The 18,209-nt window shown below is 34.1% G+C and overlaps 2 protein-coding genes across 5 annotated transcripts; one reads left to right on the top strand and one right to left on the bottom strand.

Annotated features, from left to right (window-relative positions):
* The first annotated feature begins 719 nt into the window (after window positions 1–719).
* On the top strand, window positions 720–7,574 carry LOC132293344 (uncharacterized). 4 transcript variants are annotated; one of them, XM_059790789.1, is made up of 5 exons: window positions 720–1,055; window positions 1,703–2,686; window positions 6,121–6,190; window positions 6,546–6,593; window positions 6,684–6,759. In XM_059790789.1, the coding sequence occupies exons 1-5, from the start codon at window positions 843–845 to the stop codon at window positions 6,710–6,712; spliced, it is 1,344 nt and encodes a 447-aa protein (XP_059646772.1). In that variant the 5' UTR covers window positions 720–842; the 3' UTR covers window positions 6,713–6,759. The 4 variants fall into 4 exon arrangements, with proteins under 4 accessions (XP_059646772.1, XP_059646769.1, XP_059646771.1 ...); XM_059790786.1 differs by lacking the exon at window positions 6,121–6,190 and having other exon boundaries at window positions 6,684–7,574; XM_059790788.1 differs by lacking the exons at window positions 6,546–6,593; window positions 6,684–6,759 and adding an exon at window positions 6,269–6,526.
* A 2,051-nt stretch (window positions 7,575–9,625) lies between these two features.
* Window positions 9,626–13,899, bottom strand: LOC132293345 (sulfite exporter TauE/SafE family protein 4-like). The gene is made up of 12 exons (XM_059790790.1): window positions 13,451–13,899; window positions 13,202–13,361; window positions 12,750–12,950; window positions 12,496–12,557; window positions 12,256–12,307; window positions 12,077–12,132; window positions 11,905–11,991; window positions 11,755–11,805; window positions 11,299–11,538; window positions 10,436–10,529; window positions 10,102–10,242; window positions 9,626–10,000 (listed from the first exon to the last, which is right to left on the bottom strand). The coding sequence occupies exons 1-12, from the start codon at window positions 13,622–13,624 to the stop codon at window positions 9,918–9,920; spliced, it is 1,401 nt and encodes a 466-aa protein (XP_059646773.1). The 5' UTR covers window positions 13,625–13,899; the 3' UTR covers window positions 9,626–9,917.
* Between the last annotated feature and the right edge of the window lie 4,310 nt (window positions 13,900–18,209).

An 18,209-nucleotide genomic window follows, 5' to 3' on the forward strand; every position in this document is an offset into this window, starting at 1 on the left:
TTTTTGGTCAATAAAATTGGTAAAATGGATTTCAATAATGACTTGTAGTCTGAAATTCACTTTTATTTTACGGGAATCAACTCTAAGATATCATCGATGACTAGGAGCCAATGTATGTCCAGGACATATGCCTCCCTAGTCTTGGCCACTATAATATAGTGAGTATATGGTAAAATTTTATTTTTCTCCTTGTTGAATCAAACCCCCTTTTTTTTTTTTTTTTTTTCAAAGTTCTCTCATTTTTCTTTCTTTTTTATATTTATGAAATATTTATCTTTTTTATGATATATTAATATGTAATAATAATTTTTTCTTTTTGTCTTTTAATTTTAATAATTTATATTTGCCATGTTTATTAATTTTTATATTTTTTATATCTGCCCTTGGGACAATTTAGTTTTGGGAAATTTAGTTTCATGAAATCCTAAAAGTTTGGGAAAAAAAAAAAAGTCACAAAAAAAAAAAAAAAACAATCATTTTATATAAAAGTAAGTCATTTCAATCTTTTCATTCCAAACCTTATTAGCAGACATATTACATATACTATTAAACAATACTTTTTGTGACAATTCACTGAATTTAGTTGGTCCATAGTCCATAACTGTGACCCAAACCCACCGCATAGGAGTATCCAAACAGCTGACCCTGACCCTGACCCTGACCCTGCTATATAAAACTCCGTACATCCGCAGACAAACTTTGGTAACTCAATAGCGCTCTCTCTCTCTCTCTCTCTCTCTCTCTCTACACAGAAACCCAAAACGACACTACTTTTCTCCAAAACCCTCACAATCCAACCAGCGATTGGCCAAATTCTCGGAAACACTGATTCATTCTGATCAATGATGGATGGGAATAGTAATCAGGAGGATATGGATCGGAGCGAGAGCAGCGATTACACGTCGGAGGACGAAGGGACGGAGGACTACCGCCGCGGCGGCTACCACGCCGTCCGAGTCGGCGACACTTTCAAGAACGGCCACTACGTCGTCCAAAGCAAGCTCGGCTGGGGCCACTTCTCCACCGTCTGGCTCGCTTGGGACACCCGTAACTCCGTACGTCTCTTTTTTTCTCTCTCTCTAACTTCTTACTTCAAATCTTTTTCTTGATCTGGTGATTTTCTGTAGTGTGTCTACAAAAGAAGCCTGAACTTTGATCTGATGTTGATTTTTGTGTTTACAAACATTTTACTACGATTTAATTATTGTTATTGGTTGTTTAGAATGGGGGAACCAGAATGAGCAAGGTTCGTAGTCTTTAGTTTTGAATCTTAATTTTTTTGTTGAGAAAATGTAATTTCTTACTTGGATTCTTTATTAACTTTTGTTTGATTCACACAAATAAAATAAAATAAATAGAACAAAATAAGAAAATGTGCGTGAAGAAGTGCAAGGAAATATTGGATTTTTATTTACCAAAAGTACTTGTATTAACTTCAGTTCAGTTGCGTTGCTGGTTTTCTTCTGTTGGATTAGCATATCAGAAGACGTACTTTTCTTGCTTTTGTGAATTTCCAACCAACATTGCTTGGTTTTTGACTCCCAAAAGTAAGCAAAGTACTTCTGCTTTTATAACCAATGAGGTACCTAAGATTCATAATTTGACTTTCCTTTTATCTCAGACTTCCTGAGAATTCCATCTGCTGCATTAGTGAATTGCTTCTCATTCACTGTTTACCACATAAAATTCATGAACACTGCAGCGATATGTAGCGCTGAAAGTACAAAAGAGTGCGCAACATTACACGGAGGCAGCAATGGATGAGATTACCATTTTGCAACAGATTGCAGATGGAGATCCCGAGGATAAGAAATGTGTAGTCAAGCTTTTGGATCATTTTAAGCACTCGGGTCCAAATGGGCAGCATGTCTGCATGGTTTTTGAATTTTTGGGGGATAATCTCTTGACACTTATCAAGTATAGTGATTACCGTGGAATGCCTATTCATAGGGTCAAGGAGATATGTTTTCATGTTTTGGTGGGTTTGGATTACTTGCATAGACAGCTCTCTATTATACACACCGATTTGAAACCGGAGAATATCTTGCTGTTGTCCACGATTGACCCGTCTAAGGATCCAACAAAGTCTGGTACTACTCTTATTCTTCCAAACAGCAAGGACAAGACGGCGTTCGAGTCTGGGGTTTCAAAAGATATTAAGACATCCAATGGCGATTTGACTAAGAACCAAAAGAAAAAGATCAGAAGAAAGGCTAAGCGAGCAGCTCAAGGTTGCGCGGGAAAGGAAGCTTCTGCAGAAGCTGAAACAGATGCTGAAACATCTGGTGCTGTGGAGTCTTCTAAAATTTCAAAATCAAATGCGGATTCTGTGGAAGAGCAGCCTGATAGTTCTGTCAATGCAAATAGATTGTTGAATTCTGATGGGACAAGGGGCACTGACCAAAGGAATCAGGCTCACAAGAGAGGAAGCCGTTCCACAAGACAGAAGCTTTTGGCTTCGGTTGACCTTACGTGCAAATTGGTTGACTTTGGGAATGCTTGTTGGACATACAAGCAATTTACGAATGATATCCAAACAAGGCAGTATAGGTGTCCAGAGGTTGTCCTTGGAGCTAAATATTCTACTTCAGCAGATCTTTGGTCCTTTGCTTGCATTTGTTTTGAGCTTGCAACTGGTGATGTTCTTTTTGATCCTCACAGTGGTGACAACTTTGATAGGGATGAGGTATGGATGTGTTCTTCCCATAATAATCATTGTTTAATATGCTCTTCATTCTTCGAATATTCATTTCATTTCTTTATTTTTTCATTTTCGTTCTTGTTCAAAATAAGAAATCCATTAAGACATGCAAACATTGTGTAAACAATGTGCAAGTATGTGTTTTGAGAGAGAAAGAGTGAGAGCTCGCGATACATATAACATTGCAACAAGTTGAAAGTAGATATGTGTCCTGAATGAAATTTAAATGCTAGCTCCATTCATGGCTGTCTTTTTAGAGCATGATCTGAAACATTGGAGGTTATTCTATCCTACTCTATGGTTTTGTGTGTCTCATCAATGAAGTACAATTCATCTTCTCATTCCAAGCTATTAATATATCTTTATTTTTTTTCTTTCTTTCTTTGTAATAATAATTGTACAAAAGCTTTCAAAAATTCCAGTTTTTTGTGTTTCTCAGGTATGATGGTTAATATAGAATATTTCTTTCATCGCAACAATAATAATATAATTTCTCTAAAGAAGAGAACTTGAAGGTTTAAGAAGAAAAAAGATAATGAAAAATTTGTTGAGACTGGAGAGAAACCAAGGCACTTGCACCTAGGTTCTTAAGCACACACACCTAAAGAAAGGTGCATTGCACGTTACAACTTATAAGTAATAGGCTTAAAAGGGTATTTTAATTTCATACTACAAAACGATCCAATTTGAATCACTTTATTTAGAGGACTATAGCTTGGAAGGCAAGGAACTTGGTGACCAGGTAAATGTGGTGCCAACTGCCAATTTGCCAAGTAAAATTGATGACTTCGGAATGGCGGTCTACTTCTCATCCAAAATTGAAGTTCCTGAAATATCCTAGCACGAAAAACTAAAAAGTTAAAATAGCTATAAAACTTAAAATACTATAGCTTGGAAAGCAAGGAATTTGGTGGCCAGGTAAATTGATGCCAACTGCCAAATTGCCAAGTAAAACTGATGACTTTGGATGGCGGTCTACTTCTCATCCAAAACTGAAGTTACTGAAATATCCTACCAAGAAAAACTAAAAAGTTAAAATAGCAAGTTCTCAAATTGAGTTTTGCCAAAAAAAGTGCATTGGCCCTTGAATCCAGTTGCCTTTGCAAACTTATCTGGCATGTTTTTTTGCATCATTATTCATATAATTAATTTGTAACAAATTTTAATGGATTTGGTGATAGGACTCCCTAAGCAGACCTCCATGCAATGGTGTCAGGGCTAAATTGAACCAAACATGGGGTCCTTCCGTCCTGGTATTGTGACACATCTTTGTCAGTACCAACTGAACCTAGCTTAGGAATTTGACTATTCCACTCAAGTTCAACCCAAAATTGAGAATATATTTTCCAACCATGCTCTGAACTTATCGTGCATAAAGAAAGGCAAAATTGGAGGGTAATGTGTTGAAAACTGTCTATCAGCCATAGTCATTTGTAAATTGTAATAATGAGACTAAATACGTCCATTGGACTTAAATCTGTTCCCATTTTGAACTCATTTTTTGGTTTTGAATTTTCTGCAATGACCTGATCATTATGTTCAACACCTACCTGTGTTAGAGGTTTGGCCAGTTGGATCAGGTAGTTGGTTTACCTGATCTTGTTGGATGGACGTGGATACTTTTATGAAAGAGTCATACATCAGTATCACAGACTAATGCTTCTTGGTTATGTGCTTGTTCCAACTTGTATGGGAAGGCAGAAACTAAACTTGGTGAGGACTACATTTGCTGCCATGCTACGCGAGACATAGTAGCATTGAAGTAGATAAAGAAATAAAGCACTCTCCATCAGGTGCAAAAAACAGTTTATATATCTTCCATTTCAAGATGTGACTAATTATTGGAATTAGTCATTAAGTAATCAAAGTCGTGTTTTTAGACTATGGTCTATTTTTATGATTGTTTTTCGTGCATGATATGCCAGCGTGCATGGGATTTTGGTTAAAGTGAAGTCTTGTCCAACAGTGAAACTCTTTATGTCACGCGGCTGGTTTAGATGGGTCCTTGACTCTTTTCCTTTCAAGTTTTAACTGATAAAAAGGTGCACGCCAGATAGTAGCCTTTACGTCATGAAGGGGAAAGTGAGGACCCTTGCCGCTCCTTTATTGAATGGTAAGATGACAGTGTTTATGAAAATAGAAACTTGTAGTTAGAGATTGTGCTCTATCTCCCTTTGCAATACAAAAGTAGAAGAAAAACCTCTTGTGATCTGATGGCTGCAGATTGTTAGTGGAACTGAAGATATGTGAACCTCTTGCTGAATTTGGAAAGTCTAATCATGACATGAATTTACGTAATTTCTTCCTCCCCACCCAAACTCCCTGTGCTCATTTTCCCCTTTAAGTTTCTCTTTGATATTCTTGACTTGGCTTTATGTTGGGTCTGTTATTTGAGTTCCAATTTTGTTTTTACCCTTTCTGTAAGGAGTTATTGTTATTCCTTCCTATGCTGCGTTCTTGGGTTTGGATTCCGTCTATGCTATTTTAGGGTTTTGTGTCTGTTGTCAATAGACTGGTGTTTTATATGGTTTTTGGCATCTTATTCTATTGTTTCTGTTTTTTGAGTTGTTATTTTTGTATATACCTTTTTTTGATGTAGGCAGCGTTTGTTTTGACGTAAAATATTTTCTTTGGAAAGATTTTCCTTTTTCAGGTAAAAATATATATATTTTTATTTTTACTTATTCGGTGTTTGGCAAAGGTCTAGGTTGAGGTCGAGTCCATCGAGTGGGGTGTGTAAAATAACTTGCTGAAAATTGATGGGTAAATTATTTTTGTTAGGTTTTTTCTTTGTAAATGTTTTATGACAACCAAACACCAGAAAATAAAAAAATATTTTCTGAAAAATATTTTACATCCAAACAAACGGAGCCGTAGTTGATGAAGCAACCTTTTCATTGGGGTGATGTTGCCCCTTCTGCTGTTTTAGAGTTTTGTTAGAGGGAGGAAAAAAGTGTTCTTCAATAACCTGGCATTTTTCATATGATTTCTTTCACTTCTTTTTTGTTGGGGGGTAAAATTCTAGATCTATTATGGCATACTTTTCCAGCCTTTCACATTTCCACTATACTTAACTGTCCTTCTCTAAATAGATATGTTCAAATATCATTTCCACAAGATACTTCATATTCGTTATCGGGAACTTTTGCAAAAGAGTTCCAATTCAGGAAGAACTATTCATCATTATGGAAACACTCTCTTATGCTTGAAATATGTAAAAAGGCACACCCTCTCATTGTTCATATACCAGTTGAATAAAAGATGTTGCTATTGTTTTAGTATCCTTAATATCAAACTGGTGATGTTACATGAAATGAATAGATTATGTGATTGAAGGTTAACGAGGCAACTAGAAGGCCAAGAAAATTGTGGTTTGAAGTGGTGATAAAAACTTGATGTATTACGTTTTGTTTAACTAGGCCAACAGGAAGGCCAACTTATATGATTGGGATGAAGGTCAGAATTCTGTGTCTGCTCCAGTCAGTTGGGGTAAGCATTCATTGAGTTAATAAAATAGCATCTATCATCTTTCCTTTTCTTTAGGTCTCATGCTTTCCCGTTTACTAGGAAAATGTCCCCAGTTCTTGCAAGGAGGTTTAAAACATGTTCTGAGGAGGAATATTACGTTGCGTCCTAATGATAGTATTAGTGTCTGATTTCTCTCTGAATTACTTTTGGAAACAAGGTTGAGTATGACATTATGCAGCTTCTAGGATCTACAGAAGAAAATTTATCAGTCATTTTTACATGCATTTTTTATCTGCAATAAGCTCTTAACCAAGTTCCTCTTTATGGTTCGGTCATAGCTGATCAAATATAAACCAGGTTATTTTTCTGTTTGCAGGATCATTTAGCACTAATGATGGAGCTTCTTGGGATGATGCCGCGGAAGGTAATAATATCATCTTTACAACCTTCAAAAATTGGTTGGTAATATTAGGCTCTCACATCTAACTTTCAAATTGTTGGCTACTGTACTCAGATTGCCCTGGGGGGCCGTTATTCCCGTGACTTCTTCAACAGATATGGTGATTTGAGGCACATCCGTCGGTTGCGCTTCTGGCCCTTAAATAAGGTTCTCGTGGAAAAATATGATTTCAGCGAAGAAGATGCAATTGACATGGCTGACTTCCTGATTCCAATACTTGATTTTGTCCCTGAGAAGCGACCAACAGCAGCACAATGCCTTCTTCATCCATGGATCAGTACAGGTCCTCGTCTTTTAGAGCCTTCAGTGCCTTCTACACAATCCCAAGCTGCAGTTGGTGTAAATTCTGAGAAAAAGAGGAGGGAGAAAGAAGAAAGGGAGGCAATGGAGGTAGGTATGGAGAACATTGCCATCAATGCAGATTCTAAACTGCTCAAAGATTCCCAGTCTAGTAGTGAGTCCTCCAAGACAGTCGTAAGTAGTTCATCTGGGTAGGATTCTGGCTTATGTTACTGTATGCAACCTCTCCCTTCATCTTTCTCCAGATGTTCGCAATAGCTGTTTGATTCTTGCCGAGAGTGATGTCTTCTCCCATTAGTTTGGAATTTCAATTTGCTTTTTCTGGATGGGTGTGGTATTATGCGGATGAGAGCCGGAGTAGTTCAATAGTTTAAAGCGGTTAGAATCCCGGATTAAAGAAGAATCATTTTCTATAGCACAACTATTGGACAGTGTACACTTTACCCATGTATGCAAGGCGACTTTGTTCATTTAAGGGGATATATTGATATTGAAACTTTTTTCCACATTCCGAAATACTTGGCATAATTTCTTATCCTATTTACTATTTAATTTAAGGACCTGTTGATATTCGGCACTCTAATTTGTCTTGGTATAAGCTGTTTGGAATTTTGAAATATCTATGTTTCCTTTGTGTTTCTCGGATTCTAGTTTCCCTTGAATCTTGTTTTCAGATTGGTTCCTTGGCATATTTTAGGAAGTTTTTGCTTCAATGAGTTCAGCCAATGTGAGTTAACTATTCCCCGAAACAGTGAACGGTTTATTGCCATATTTCCAGATATGTTTCCTAGGTGTTTCCCTGTTTTGAGCAGCGGAAAAGAAAATGCGTGTGTTGGAGGGAACACCCGCTCTATTGGGGGGTTTCTGAGCTCTGCTCTTCTTAGTTTAGTTTGTTGGATCTAAGAAATTTTAATGGCTGTTTTTACCAGGTCAGCTCGGATGCTGAGTTCTTCACGAGGAACTGATTCCCTTTCTTGGTATGGTTAGATTGTGTGGGTACTCTAATCATTCCAAAACTCGATTGTATCTTTATCTGGGTTTTTGATCAATTGGACTCCACTTACTCCTGTTGTAATTATGTCAATTTTTTTAACATAAATAATTTTTATTTGATTTTTTTTTTTTTTTTTTTTTTTTTTTTCGGGATGGTATAGTTGATCTTATTTTTGTTCTTGGCATCTTTTGAAATGAAAATTCTTGACTGAAAAAAAAAAAAAAAAAAAAAAAAAAAAAATTTCTCAGACGGTAAGTTCAAATATTTTGAGGTGTCACTGTTTTCTTTTGTCTTCATTTATCATATATTTATTTTCACAACGGCTGCATGGTTGGTTGTGGCTCCATATTGTACTGATGGCCTGATTAAATTATTTTTGTCCAATATGTAAACACGAATTAAAATCCTCTTCGGTGTAAGACAACGAAAAGCAATCCTAATTACGAACAGTGGTATTGGAGTAGGGAAAGGATGATCCAAAAGGTATTAGAGATACTGCTGGTATGACAATATGGGTTCATAACGAAGGATGATGATTAGTGGGACCTCCCCACTAGTTTTGTAAGGACGTTGATGAGGAGGGGTCGAGAGAGCTTAATTGTCTAAATCAATCCTTTTCAATTCACATTGAATTTTATTTATTTATATTTATATAGTACTATATATATGTTAACCTGAGATTCAATGAGAAGAAGTGTGGTTGAATCTCTCCATTTGAAGAGTAGTTAAGACTAAAGAAAAAGGGTCTCATTGTTAATAGAATTAGATCAAGGGACAAAAGTGATTTGCCCAACTCATTTTTTGTGTAATAGACTAACAGATGAATTTGGACTACTGCACGTGTCGTATATTTCTTCTTCCTCTTAATAACATTATTAGTTGACACCTAATACTAATAATGGTCATAGTTGCTTTGTTTTTTTTTTTTTTTAGGTTAATTACACGCAATCTTTATTACTAAAAGTTTGCAAATAAGACCAACATCCAACGGTTGAGGAAAATTCCTAAGATTTATACCTATGCCTAAGATTAATTCTACAAAATTCCCTCAATTAAAGAAAGTTGCTATTCTTCAGGAAAGATTTAAGCAATTAATCCAAATTACCTTATTGTGAAATGTGAATCCACCACATAAGATTCAATTCCAATCATTGATCCATCAACAAATGGGATAATACTTGGGTCTTCAAGACGGGTCCTCTAATTTGAAATATATTATGAAATCTAACCATGTTTCATGATAATTTAAAACAATACATTTTGGAATTTGAAGTCCCATCAAATGCATTACTTCCATCAATTGCAAACAACAAAAATACATTTTAGAATCTTAATTCTGTCAAATCTGGTCCCATGTGTGGGTAATTTGCAATGCATAATCTGTTAAAATACCCCTAATCTATTTGATTTATCCTACCATTCCTATAATGTTGTTGACCAAGCAAGCATAAAATGTTATCCCAAAGCAATGTTACAGATTTTTGATTAATTATTTCCATTATTGCATCTTGTATCAAATTATATCCATATCCCCGTTATCGTTATCTTACAAAATGCATAAAGGAAAAACAACACGAGATCAATCAAGTATAGTTTACCAAATGCTGCATCCTAGTGGTACACCATTGCCTTTCAAGATAGAAGATTGAGGGTTCAAGTCCTTAGAAAAACAATTGGGTGTGTGAATGTGTTTCTTGTAAGGTTAAAAATAAAAAAATCATTTTTATTGACAACCTTAAATAAATTTCTATTACAAGGGAAGAATCAAATGCTACAATCAAGGAAAAAAATGTGGCTGTGGAGCTTAATTGTTTCATGGCATTGTGGTTGGGGTTGGTCAACCAGGCATTGGCCAAATACCAAACTCGAACAACTCAAATTGTTTCATGGAATTGTTATTGTCGTTGGTCAATTAGGCATTGGCCAAACACCCCCTGCATTGCTTCTTCCACTTTCTCAATCTTCTTCTCTGCAATCTTAGTTGTTGCTGGATATCATTGACTGCTGCAAAACCCTAAAAATCCCATAAACTCGTGATTGTTTATCATTTGGATGCTCTTCTCAATTCCAATGACCCCTGTGAAAATTTTCCGGAAACGAGCAAGTTTAGTCCATTAGAACCTTTTTATTTAAACTTAACACCAACATAGGATTGAAAATTTGTTTTCATATATTTACCCATTGTGAGAGCACTAGCAAAGATGACAGCAGAGAGGATGAACACAATGATTGAAGCTCTTTTTAGAATTGCAACAAGTTTTCTTACAAAGAATTGTCCCCAGAAACCAGCCAATATGGACACTGACATAAGATATAAAGCTGCAAAACAGAAAAACAAAAGCGCATCATTTATTATACTTCAAGGAGTCACTATAGGATTGGCCTTACAACCAAGTATCTTATTTAACTGCTATTTAGGCTATTTCTGGTCAAGAAATAGAACGTTTGGATGAAGAAGTCAATCGTTATGAATGAAAAATCAAGCAAATAGATGATGAAATAAAAAATATACCGTAAGGAATGGGGAATCTTTTGAGGAGGTAAAACTCCACTACAGACAAGGATGATGAAAACATCATCACAAATGTTGCTGTCGCGCTAGCAACCTGTGAAAGAAACAAACAAATGGTGTAATAATTCTGTCAATTTTCGAAGAAATCACACACTGTATTCGAGTTTTCTTGAGCTGTTCATCAATATTGTACGAGAATTCTTGTGGAACTGCTGAGACAGATTCATGAAAGTAAAGTCTGAATTTTCCATGGAAAAAAACGTGCTGTCATTGTTGTGGTGGAACTTGGGAGAAAATTCAAGAAAGAATAACCACCAGGCATTACAATTTAACTTTCAGCTTGATGGCGGGAAAACATACGTAAAAGAAGGAAATCAAAGTACTTTACAGCCATCATTCATGACTCAACCTCCATTAGTTGACATGAGAGTTACAAAAGACTAAAAACAGTGTCCAAAAGAGAATTGCAAGTTATTTTTTTTATTTATTTATTTTTTTTTGTGGTTTTTAGAGTTCTCAAATCTTAAATTTTATGAAACGTGCAATTTTCATGCTATGTGAACAGAAAGAAATTTGTCAAATTGAAGAAAAGTTTTCTATTTTCCCTCTATCTTGCACTATCATCCTAAACAAAACAGAGTAATAATTAAAACTTTAAATCCTCCCTGTTTACCCTCTGTTTTCTCATGACATAAAAAGTAGTGTCTGGCAAAGCAAACTCAAACCAAATTAGTCATTTGCCCTCTATAAACAAAGCACCTAATGCCACATCTTGGGTGCAATTCATAAGGAATAGAAAGGTCATCAATTTCATTTTAATGCATAATCCATAATCAGGAATCATGATCAATGAAAAAACATACCTGAGGGATGACTCCGATCTCGAGGAGCAGAGGGCCAAGAATAAAACCACCACCAGAACCAAGTAGACCCCCAACAGTGCCCCCTAAGATGCCACAGAGTGCACAGAATGCAAGATTCATTAGACTCCAATCAATATTAGCTTCACATATTGATTCAGTGTTCCCAGTACTTTTCCTCTTCTTGCTCTCTTTGTACAATTTCACACATTCATATCCAAACACTCCAATTGCCACAGGTAACTGAAAAACACAACTAAAGGAGCTAAGATTGACCTCCACATTCCCATAAAAAAAATAAAATTAAAAGAGCACCGGGCCATTGTCCTAAGTAGTATAATCTCTCCCCTTCGGAGGTTCAAGCCCTAAGTGGGGCAAAAAAATGTGCGAGTCATCTACTTTATTAAATATATATATATGTGTTTGTGTTTGTGTGTGTGTGTGGTAGGGATCGAATACCTGTACACAGTTCAGCAGCCAATACCATGGACTACAAACCACTACATTGTTCTGCAGATGAAGTAACAACCATATAAATAAATTAAAATCACATACTTAAATAGTAACAGATATAAATGTAATTTGGAAAGAGACAGAGAGAGCACTTACCTTGATAATCTGTAGAGATAAAAAAGAAACCCACACAAGCATTAACACCATAATCCTTTTCCAGCTGAGGTTAGATGTCAAAATTTCCTGAAAACATATCGCAAAAGGTTTAGGATCACTAACATAGAAGATAAAGAACACCATACCACATATTAAAGTAGGATTTACTCACCATATCCGTTTTCTCCTCTTTAGGTACCAGTGGTTCGAACATGGAATCAACTAGAACTGAAAAAGTTACCCCAAACGCAAAAGAGAAAAATACATATTTTTAAATCCACATACACAAAAAAAAGAAAAAAAGAAAAAAAAAAGAAGGCGTTCATGGGTTTTAATTTCTGGGTGTCTTACGTTCGCCATGAGAGTTAACTGTTGTTTCTTCTTGTAGCTTTTCTGCTTCTTTCTGTAGTTTTACAGAAAAAAATAAATAAGGAAAGGGTTAATATGCATCATATTCTAAGTTCGTCAGATAAAAAAGTATTTTGTGATTTTCTTTGCCTTTGCATTTTACTTTTAAACAAGATTGCTGGTAAATATACCAAAAAATTATTTAAGCAAACTCAAAAGGGCCTTAATTTTAACGCAACTAACCTTCAAAATAGTCTCTTCCTTCCACATCTGCTTCGCCTTAAAAAAAGACCTTGAAGAAGTTCCTATTAACATAAAATTGAAACAAAACATTAAAAAAACAAGGGTTTTACTGTGAACTGTAAACAAAGATGTTCCTTTTAAAAAAAAAAAAAAATTATGTAGGGATATATGGGTCAACTGTCATATATTAACATATGTTAAACCAATGATCGACTTGAATTACACAATCAAAAAAATAAAAAAAAATTGCATACCCAAGAAGAGAATGATGATGAGGACTGTGATGAGCCAATAGGGGAAGACAACACTGAGACTGACACCAATAGTGATGCCTAGCATGAGCATGGGCTGGAACAAGAGTGCCAAATCATAGTCTATGATGGGCACTTCTCTGCATGGATGGGGCACCCTTAAATTGTACCACACTGATGCTGCTGAAGCCCCCATTATCATACCTGCAAACAAAATTCCCCAAAAAAAAAAAAAAAAAAATTGTACTGCACCATTAAGAACATTAGTTACAACTACAATTTGCACATACAAAATATACATATACATATATATAATGAGGGCCGGCTGGCCTCCCGAGGCTGCCTACACCTAACTCTCCGGACATTGCCAGCCACTGATGGGAGTTTGGTGCGCTGGGTAGCCCTTTACATGTACACACATATAGAGAGAGAGAGAGGAGAGAGAGAGAACGTACATTTGGAGAGAGCAGCAGCAGACTTGGTATCAAATCCAACAATCAAAGTAAGCATTGGAACGAAAATGCCGCCTCCACCCACACCACCAACCGTCCCACAGGCAGATCCCAGAAAACCAATCACTGTCGCCACTACAATTCTCCAATTAAGCTCTAAATCCTGCCACAGGGGAGAGAGAAAAAGAAACCCATTAAGCAAACAAGAAGAGTCTTCTCATATATATATATTTGTGAGAGAGAGAGACATACAGGCCAAGCTTGTGATTCAGATCCATATGAGTGTTTCAAAAGAGTGGAGTTTTGATGTAAAAGACGAGGTGGGTTTGTGAATTTATCATTTTGGTGGTCGTTGATGAAGAGAACTGAAAGAACAGCCACAGAAAATCCAGAAAGCAGATACACCACAAACCCTCTAGTCGCCATGACTGCCTGTTGCTATGATGATCAATGTTCAAAACGCCACCACCTCTCTTCTTTCTTGCTTCAAAACTGTGTTTATTACTTTAATGTTCTTCAAGACAAAAACAAGTTCAAAGACTGCCCAAATGTGTGTGTATATATATATATATATATAGAAAGAGAAGAAAGTTTATTAGAGAGAGAAATGTCAATTACGAAGCATGTAGGTAGTAGCTGTATCCTCACATGTGCCTCACGGGTCTGAGAGCGCTCACACTTCACAACTGGGAAGGACAGTTTCCAAATCTGATTTATAAACATGGTTAAGCCACATAACCACTTTTCTACGGTGCCATAGTCAAATCATGTTCAATGTCATGTTTTTTTAAATGCTGAACAAATTGGGAAAAAAAAAGTGGCCATAGAATTGGATAAAAAAAAGTGGTCATCATGATTGTTTCACTTATGATGCGATAAATTGGAGATCATATGCAGCACCAATATTTTTACTAGCCACAAGTTTATCACATGTAAATTAAAAAACTCAAGCAAATATAAAAACACACACACACATCTATATATATATATATTAAATTCATAACTGATTTATGGCCTTATATTGGAAAGAATATTAATTTGTGTGAATCAACATAAATTTGACAAAATTACCCATCAAAAAAATAAATAAATAAATAAATTTGGCAAGTTATAGAAAACTGAAACAGCATAACTTTTTTTTTGAATCTTGAAAGTTTATCACATGATTCACATATTAATTAAAAAAGTCAAACAAATATAAATGCATCTATATGTATACATTAAATTCATATGTTATTTATGGCTTTTTTTTGAAAGAATATTAATTTGTGCGAATCAACGTAAACTTTGAAATTACTCCGTAATTGAAAATTGAAACAGCACAATTTCCTTGCTTATTCAAAACGGTGATTATTATGATCTCTATAGACAGATTCAACAATGTAACCAACTTTTGGATCATAATTTTATTTATTTATTTTTATTTTTTTTATCATAAGATTATTGGCTGCACACTGATGGCATCAGCAATGGTGGGCTTTTTCAACTGTGATATACATTCGTTGTTTCCACTAATATTTTCCTCATCAACGTGGAATTTTTTTGGCTTTATGGTTAATTGCCACAACCAAATCTAAAGTTTCTATATTAGTTTTCTTAAGGTTTTAATTTTTGGGGGTTCAAAATTTTAAAATACTTGTCAATAAGAATACATAAAAACAAAATTTCTCAACAATTGTTCCTTTCCAATCACAAATTTTAAAATACAGTGATAAAAGAAAAGAAAAAAAAATAATAATAAAAACCACAATTATGAATTTAGGTAATTTTATGCATACAATTCTTTATTCATTTAAATGGTTTTAGATCTCATCATGACATCTGGCTTTGCTTCAATTAAATCATAATCAACCAATAAAGATCTAAAACATATAGTCATTTAGTGTCAAACTATCATATAAATTGCATACGAGGCATTGAAGCACATGCAATCACTTCCACTTTCACTTTAGTTTAATTTTTATAATTATTATTTGTACATTGACAACATGGTTAACAAAATGGGATTGGCTAAACGACAATGTCCATATAACCTAAGCACGTCAACTAGACAAAATTTGTTTTTTTAGTTATAATAATTTAATAAATATAAGTATTCTATCTTTAAGAATGGTATTTGTTTAAAAATCCAAAAACCATACACTTTTCTTTAAGAATGCAATATCCTTTTGTTTATTATTCTCAAACATATCTACTTCTCCTTTCTTTAAGAATGGTACTTTTGACTTTTATTATATATTTTTTCTCTTTTAGTTTCTGTTTTCTATTCTCACGTCTTATATATGATAGATTTTTAATTTCTTTCATGCTTACAAATATATTATTATTATTCATTGATTTAGTAAAAAATATAAGTATCATGTTTTTTTAATAAGAATTACTTAAAATTTATAAACAATTCACCACTTATCTTATATGATTTTCAAAATTCAATAAAAATTACTAAAGTATACTAAAAATTCATTTTATATATATATATATATATATTTGTAAAAAGATAGTGTATCTATAAATCTTTTTGGCTTATGAGTGAAATGGTAGAAAATTCATGATTGTAATAATTAATTCTGTTATGTTATGTTGATACAAACTGGAATTCGTTACACGAACCTAAGACACTTGCTATAATCTACACCACAATGGATCACTGGTTTGCTTTATATTAAAGGAAAAGATACCAATACATAAAGATGCTAAAACAAATGTATTGCTTCCGAAGCTAATACTGTAGCAAATTGCTAAGCCAAGTCAAGCTTTTTTTTTTTGGAGTATTAGCTTCGGAAGCAATACATTTTATATATATATATATATATATATATATATATTCAGCAGTGTTCAGTGTTCAATTGCTGTCTCGGAGCAAAAAATTATATACTCATTTTACGGCAATTAGTTAATTGACTTTTATTCTATTAAATATCGTTAAAGAAAAATGACAGAATTAGATAATTTATTAAAGGAAACAAAAATAAAATAATTTGGCTACTTTTTTGTCTGGGTTTCTCTGTCCAGTTAAAAAACACTTCCCCATCACTTCCGATTGTTTATTCAACAAATTTGCAAGCAGCAACAAAAACCAAATAAAATTAATCAAAAGAGATAAATAAAATGGCCATTAAATAAAGATTGCTTGTAAAGTATTGATTATAATCAAAACTCAAATTTCAAGATTGATCCATGTTTTATACTCAATTTAATAAAATATTTTGAATTTGTTCAACAACTAATTTAGAATTAGGAGACTACTATTGGTTTCATAATTATTTTAGAAAGATCCTACAAAACAACTCTTAATATATTATTATATATCCATCTAAATGTTCTCGGTGTTTTTTTATCTTTTATTTTTTTGGTAAATTAAATGTTCAAAGCATTGTTCAGTAAAAGCAAGCCAAAATATGTATAATATCATTGCAAATCCTACGTTTGTTCATAATTTATCAACAGAATTGATAAAGTGCGAAAAAAACTAAAAATGATGACTTTCAATTTTAGATTAATTTTACTTCGTCCCAGTGGCTACTTGCAAATTTTGCAAAAAGTTGCCAAATTATTTTATTCTTATTTCCTTTAATAAATCGTCTAATTCTGTCATTTTTCTTTAACGAAAGAAAATGTAAGTTTCTTAAAATAAAGAAAATAAAAGTCAATTAACTAATTGGCGTATGATTAGATCCTAAGATTACAATTAAAAGTGAATATATAATTTCTGACTCCTAGGGAGCAATTGAACACTACTGATATATATATATATATATATATATATATATATATATATATATATATATATATCATAACTTTTATATTACTTCTTAAGTTTCGTGCTACTTCTAAAGAACAAAACCAACACGCAGTGCGACTTAAAAAACTTAGAGGTATCCTTAGATGAAGTTATTGTTAGTAAGTACTCTGTAGTCTTAATCCCACCCTTCCCCTTTTAGAAGTCATAGTAACAGCAATTCATTGCTGTAATGATGTTTTTGTTACCACTAAGTTCCCTAGCCAGTTGGCCACCAGTGTTTAAATTCTACCTAACTAAGAGAATGATGAGTTTCGTTAATCTAGCGTGAAAGAAAAAGTATGAAAAGATAATGATTCTCGGACCTAATAGTTTAAAACTCTAAGAAATTTATTTTTATGAATTGAATTTGACCTTATTCAATTCATTTGAGGGAAGAAAATTCCTCGGTTATTTGTCTTGTGATTAAATTATTAGGTCTCAATAACATTGTTCATATAGAAAAAGTCACAACTTACATGCTCTTACAAGCTTGAAATCCGGAACACTAGTGGTATAAATGAATCTTTGAAGAAAAGCCAATTTTACACCATGGAATATCCTCCTCAACGTGATTAGAACTGTCTCAGACCCATGTAAGTTACAACTTTCCCCTCCTGAAAAAAGGGAATGCCAATTATCCGAACCGGGATAACAGTGCAATAAAAACATGGTAAATATAGGAAACACTTGTTAAATTAAGTAGTTAGTTATGGAATCTAAATCAAAGTTATGTAATATAAATTACTATTTACTGTGGCCAGTGGGATCAAAGCTAGTTCATATGACAAATGTGCCATTAGTTCAAAAGTATAACCTCTCTTCTCTCAAAGGGGATATGAGGGGTTTGAGCCTCGTATTTATGAATGGTGTGTGTGAATACTTAACCGAAAAAAAAAAAAGGAAGTTCATGTGGTCCTAATTTCTATCACGTAGAATGGACTTGATACCGATGTGTATGGACAACATAAGCTACCTTCACCCCTTTTTTCATCAGCCTCTACATTATCTGTGGTGTGTTGGTTCCTATACATCAATTATGTGTGACAATAACATATAATAGATACCCTTCTCAATCTTTTTCGTCTCTACTAGATGTTGTGCAGCTTCCTAAACTTTGTGTATCATAAGGTCAATTGTGGAGCCCCTGGAATGCCTACTTCAATATAGTATAAAACTTGGATATTCCTTATTAATGGCAAGGGAATTGTCAAATACACTTTTCTATGGTTT

The sequence above is a fragment of the Cornus florida genome, unplaced genomic scaffold (genome assembly GCF_030987335.1).
Source record: "Cornus florida cultivar Cherokee Brave unplaced genomic scaffold, ASM3098733v1 CherokeeBrave_3.0.0_Hap2_Chr02, whole genome shotgun sequence".
Lineage (NCBI taxonomy): Eukaryota > Viridiplantae > Streptophyta > Magnoliopsida > Cornales > Cornaceae > Cornus > Cornus florida.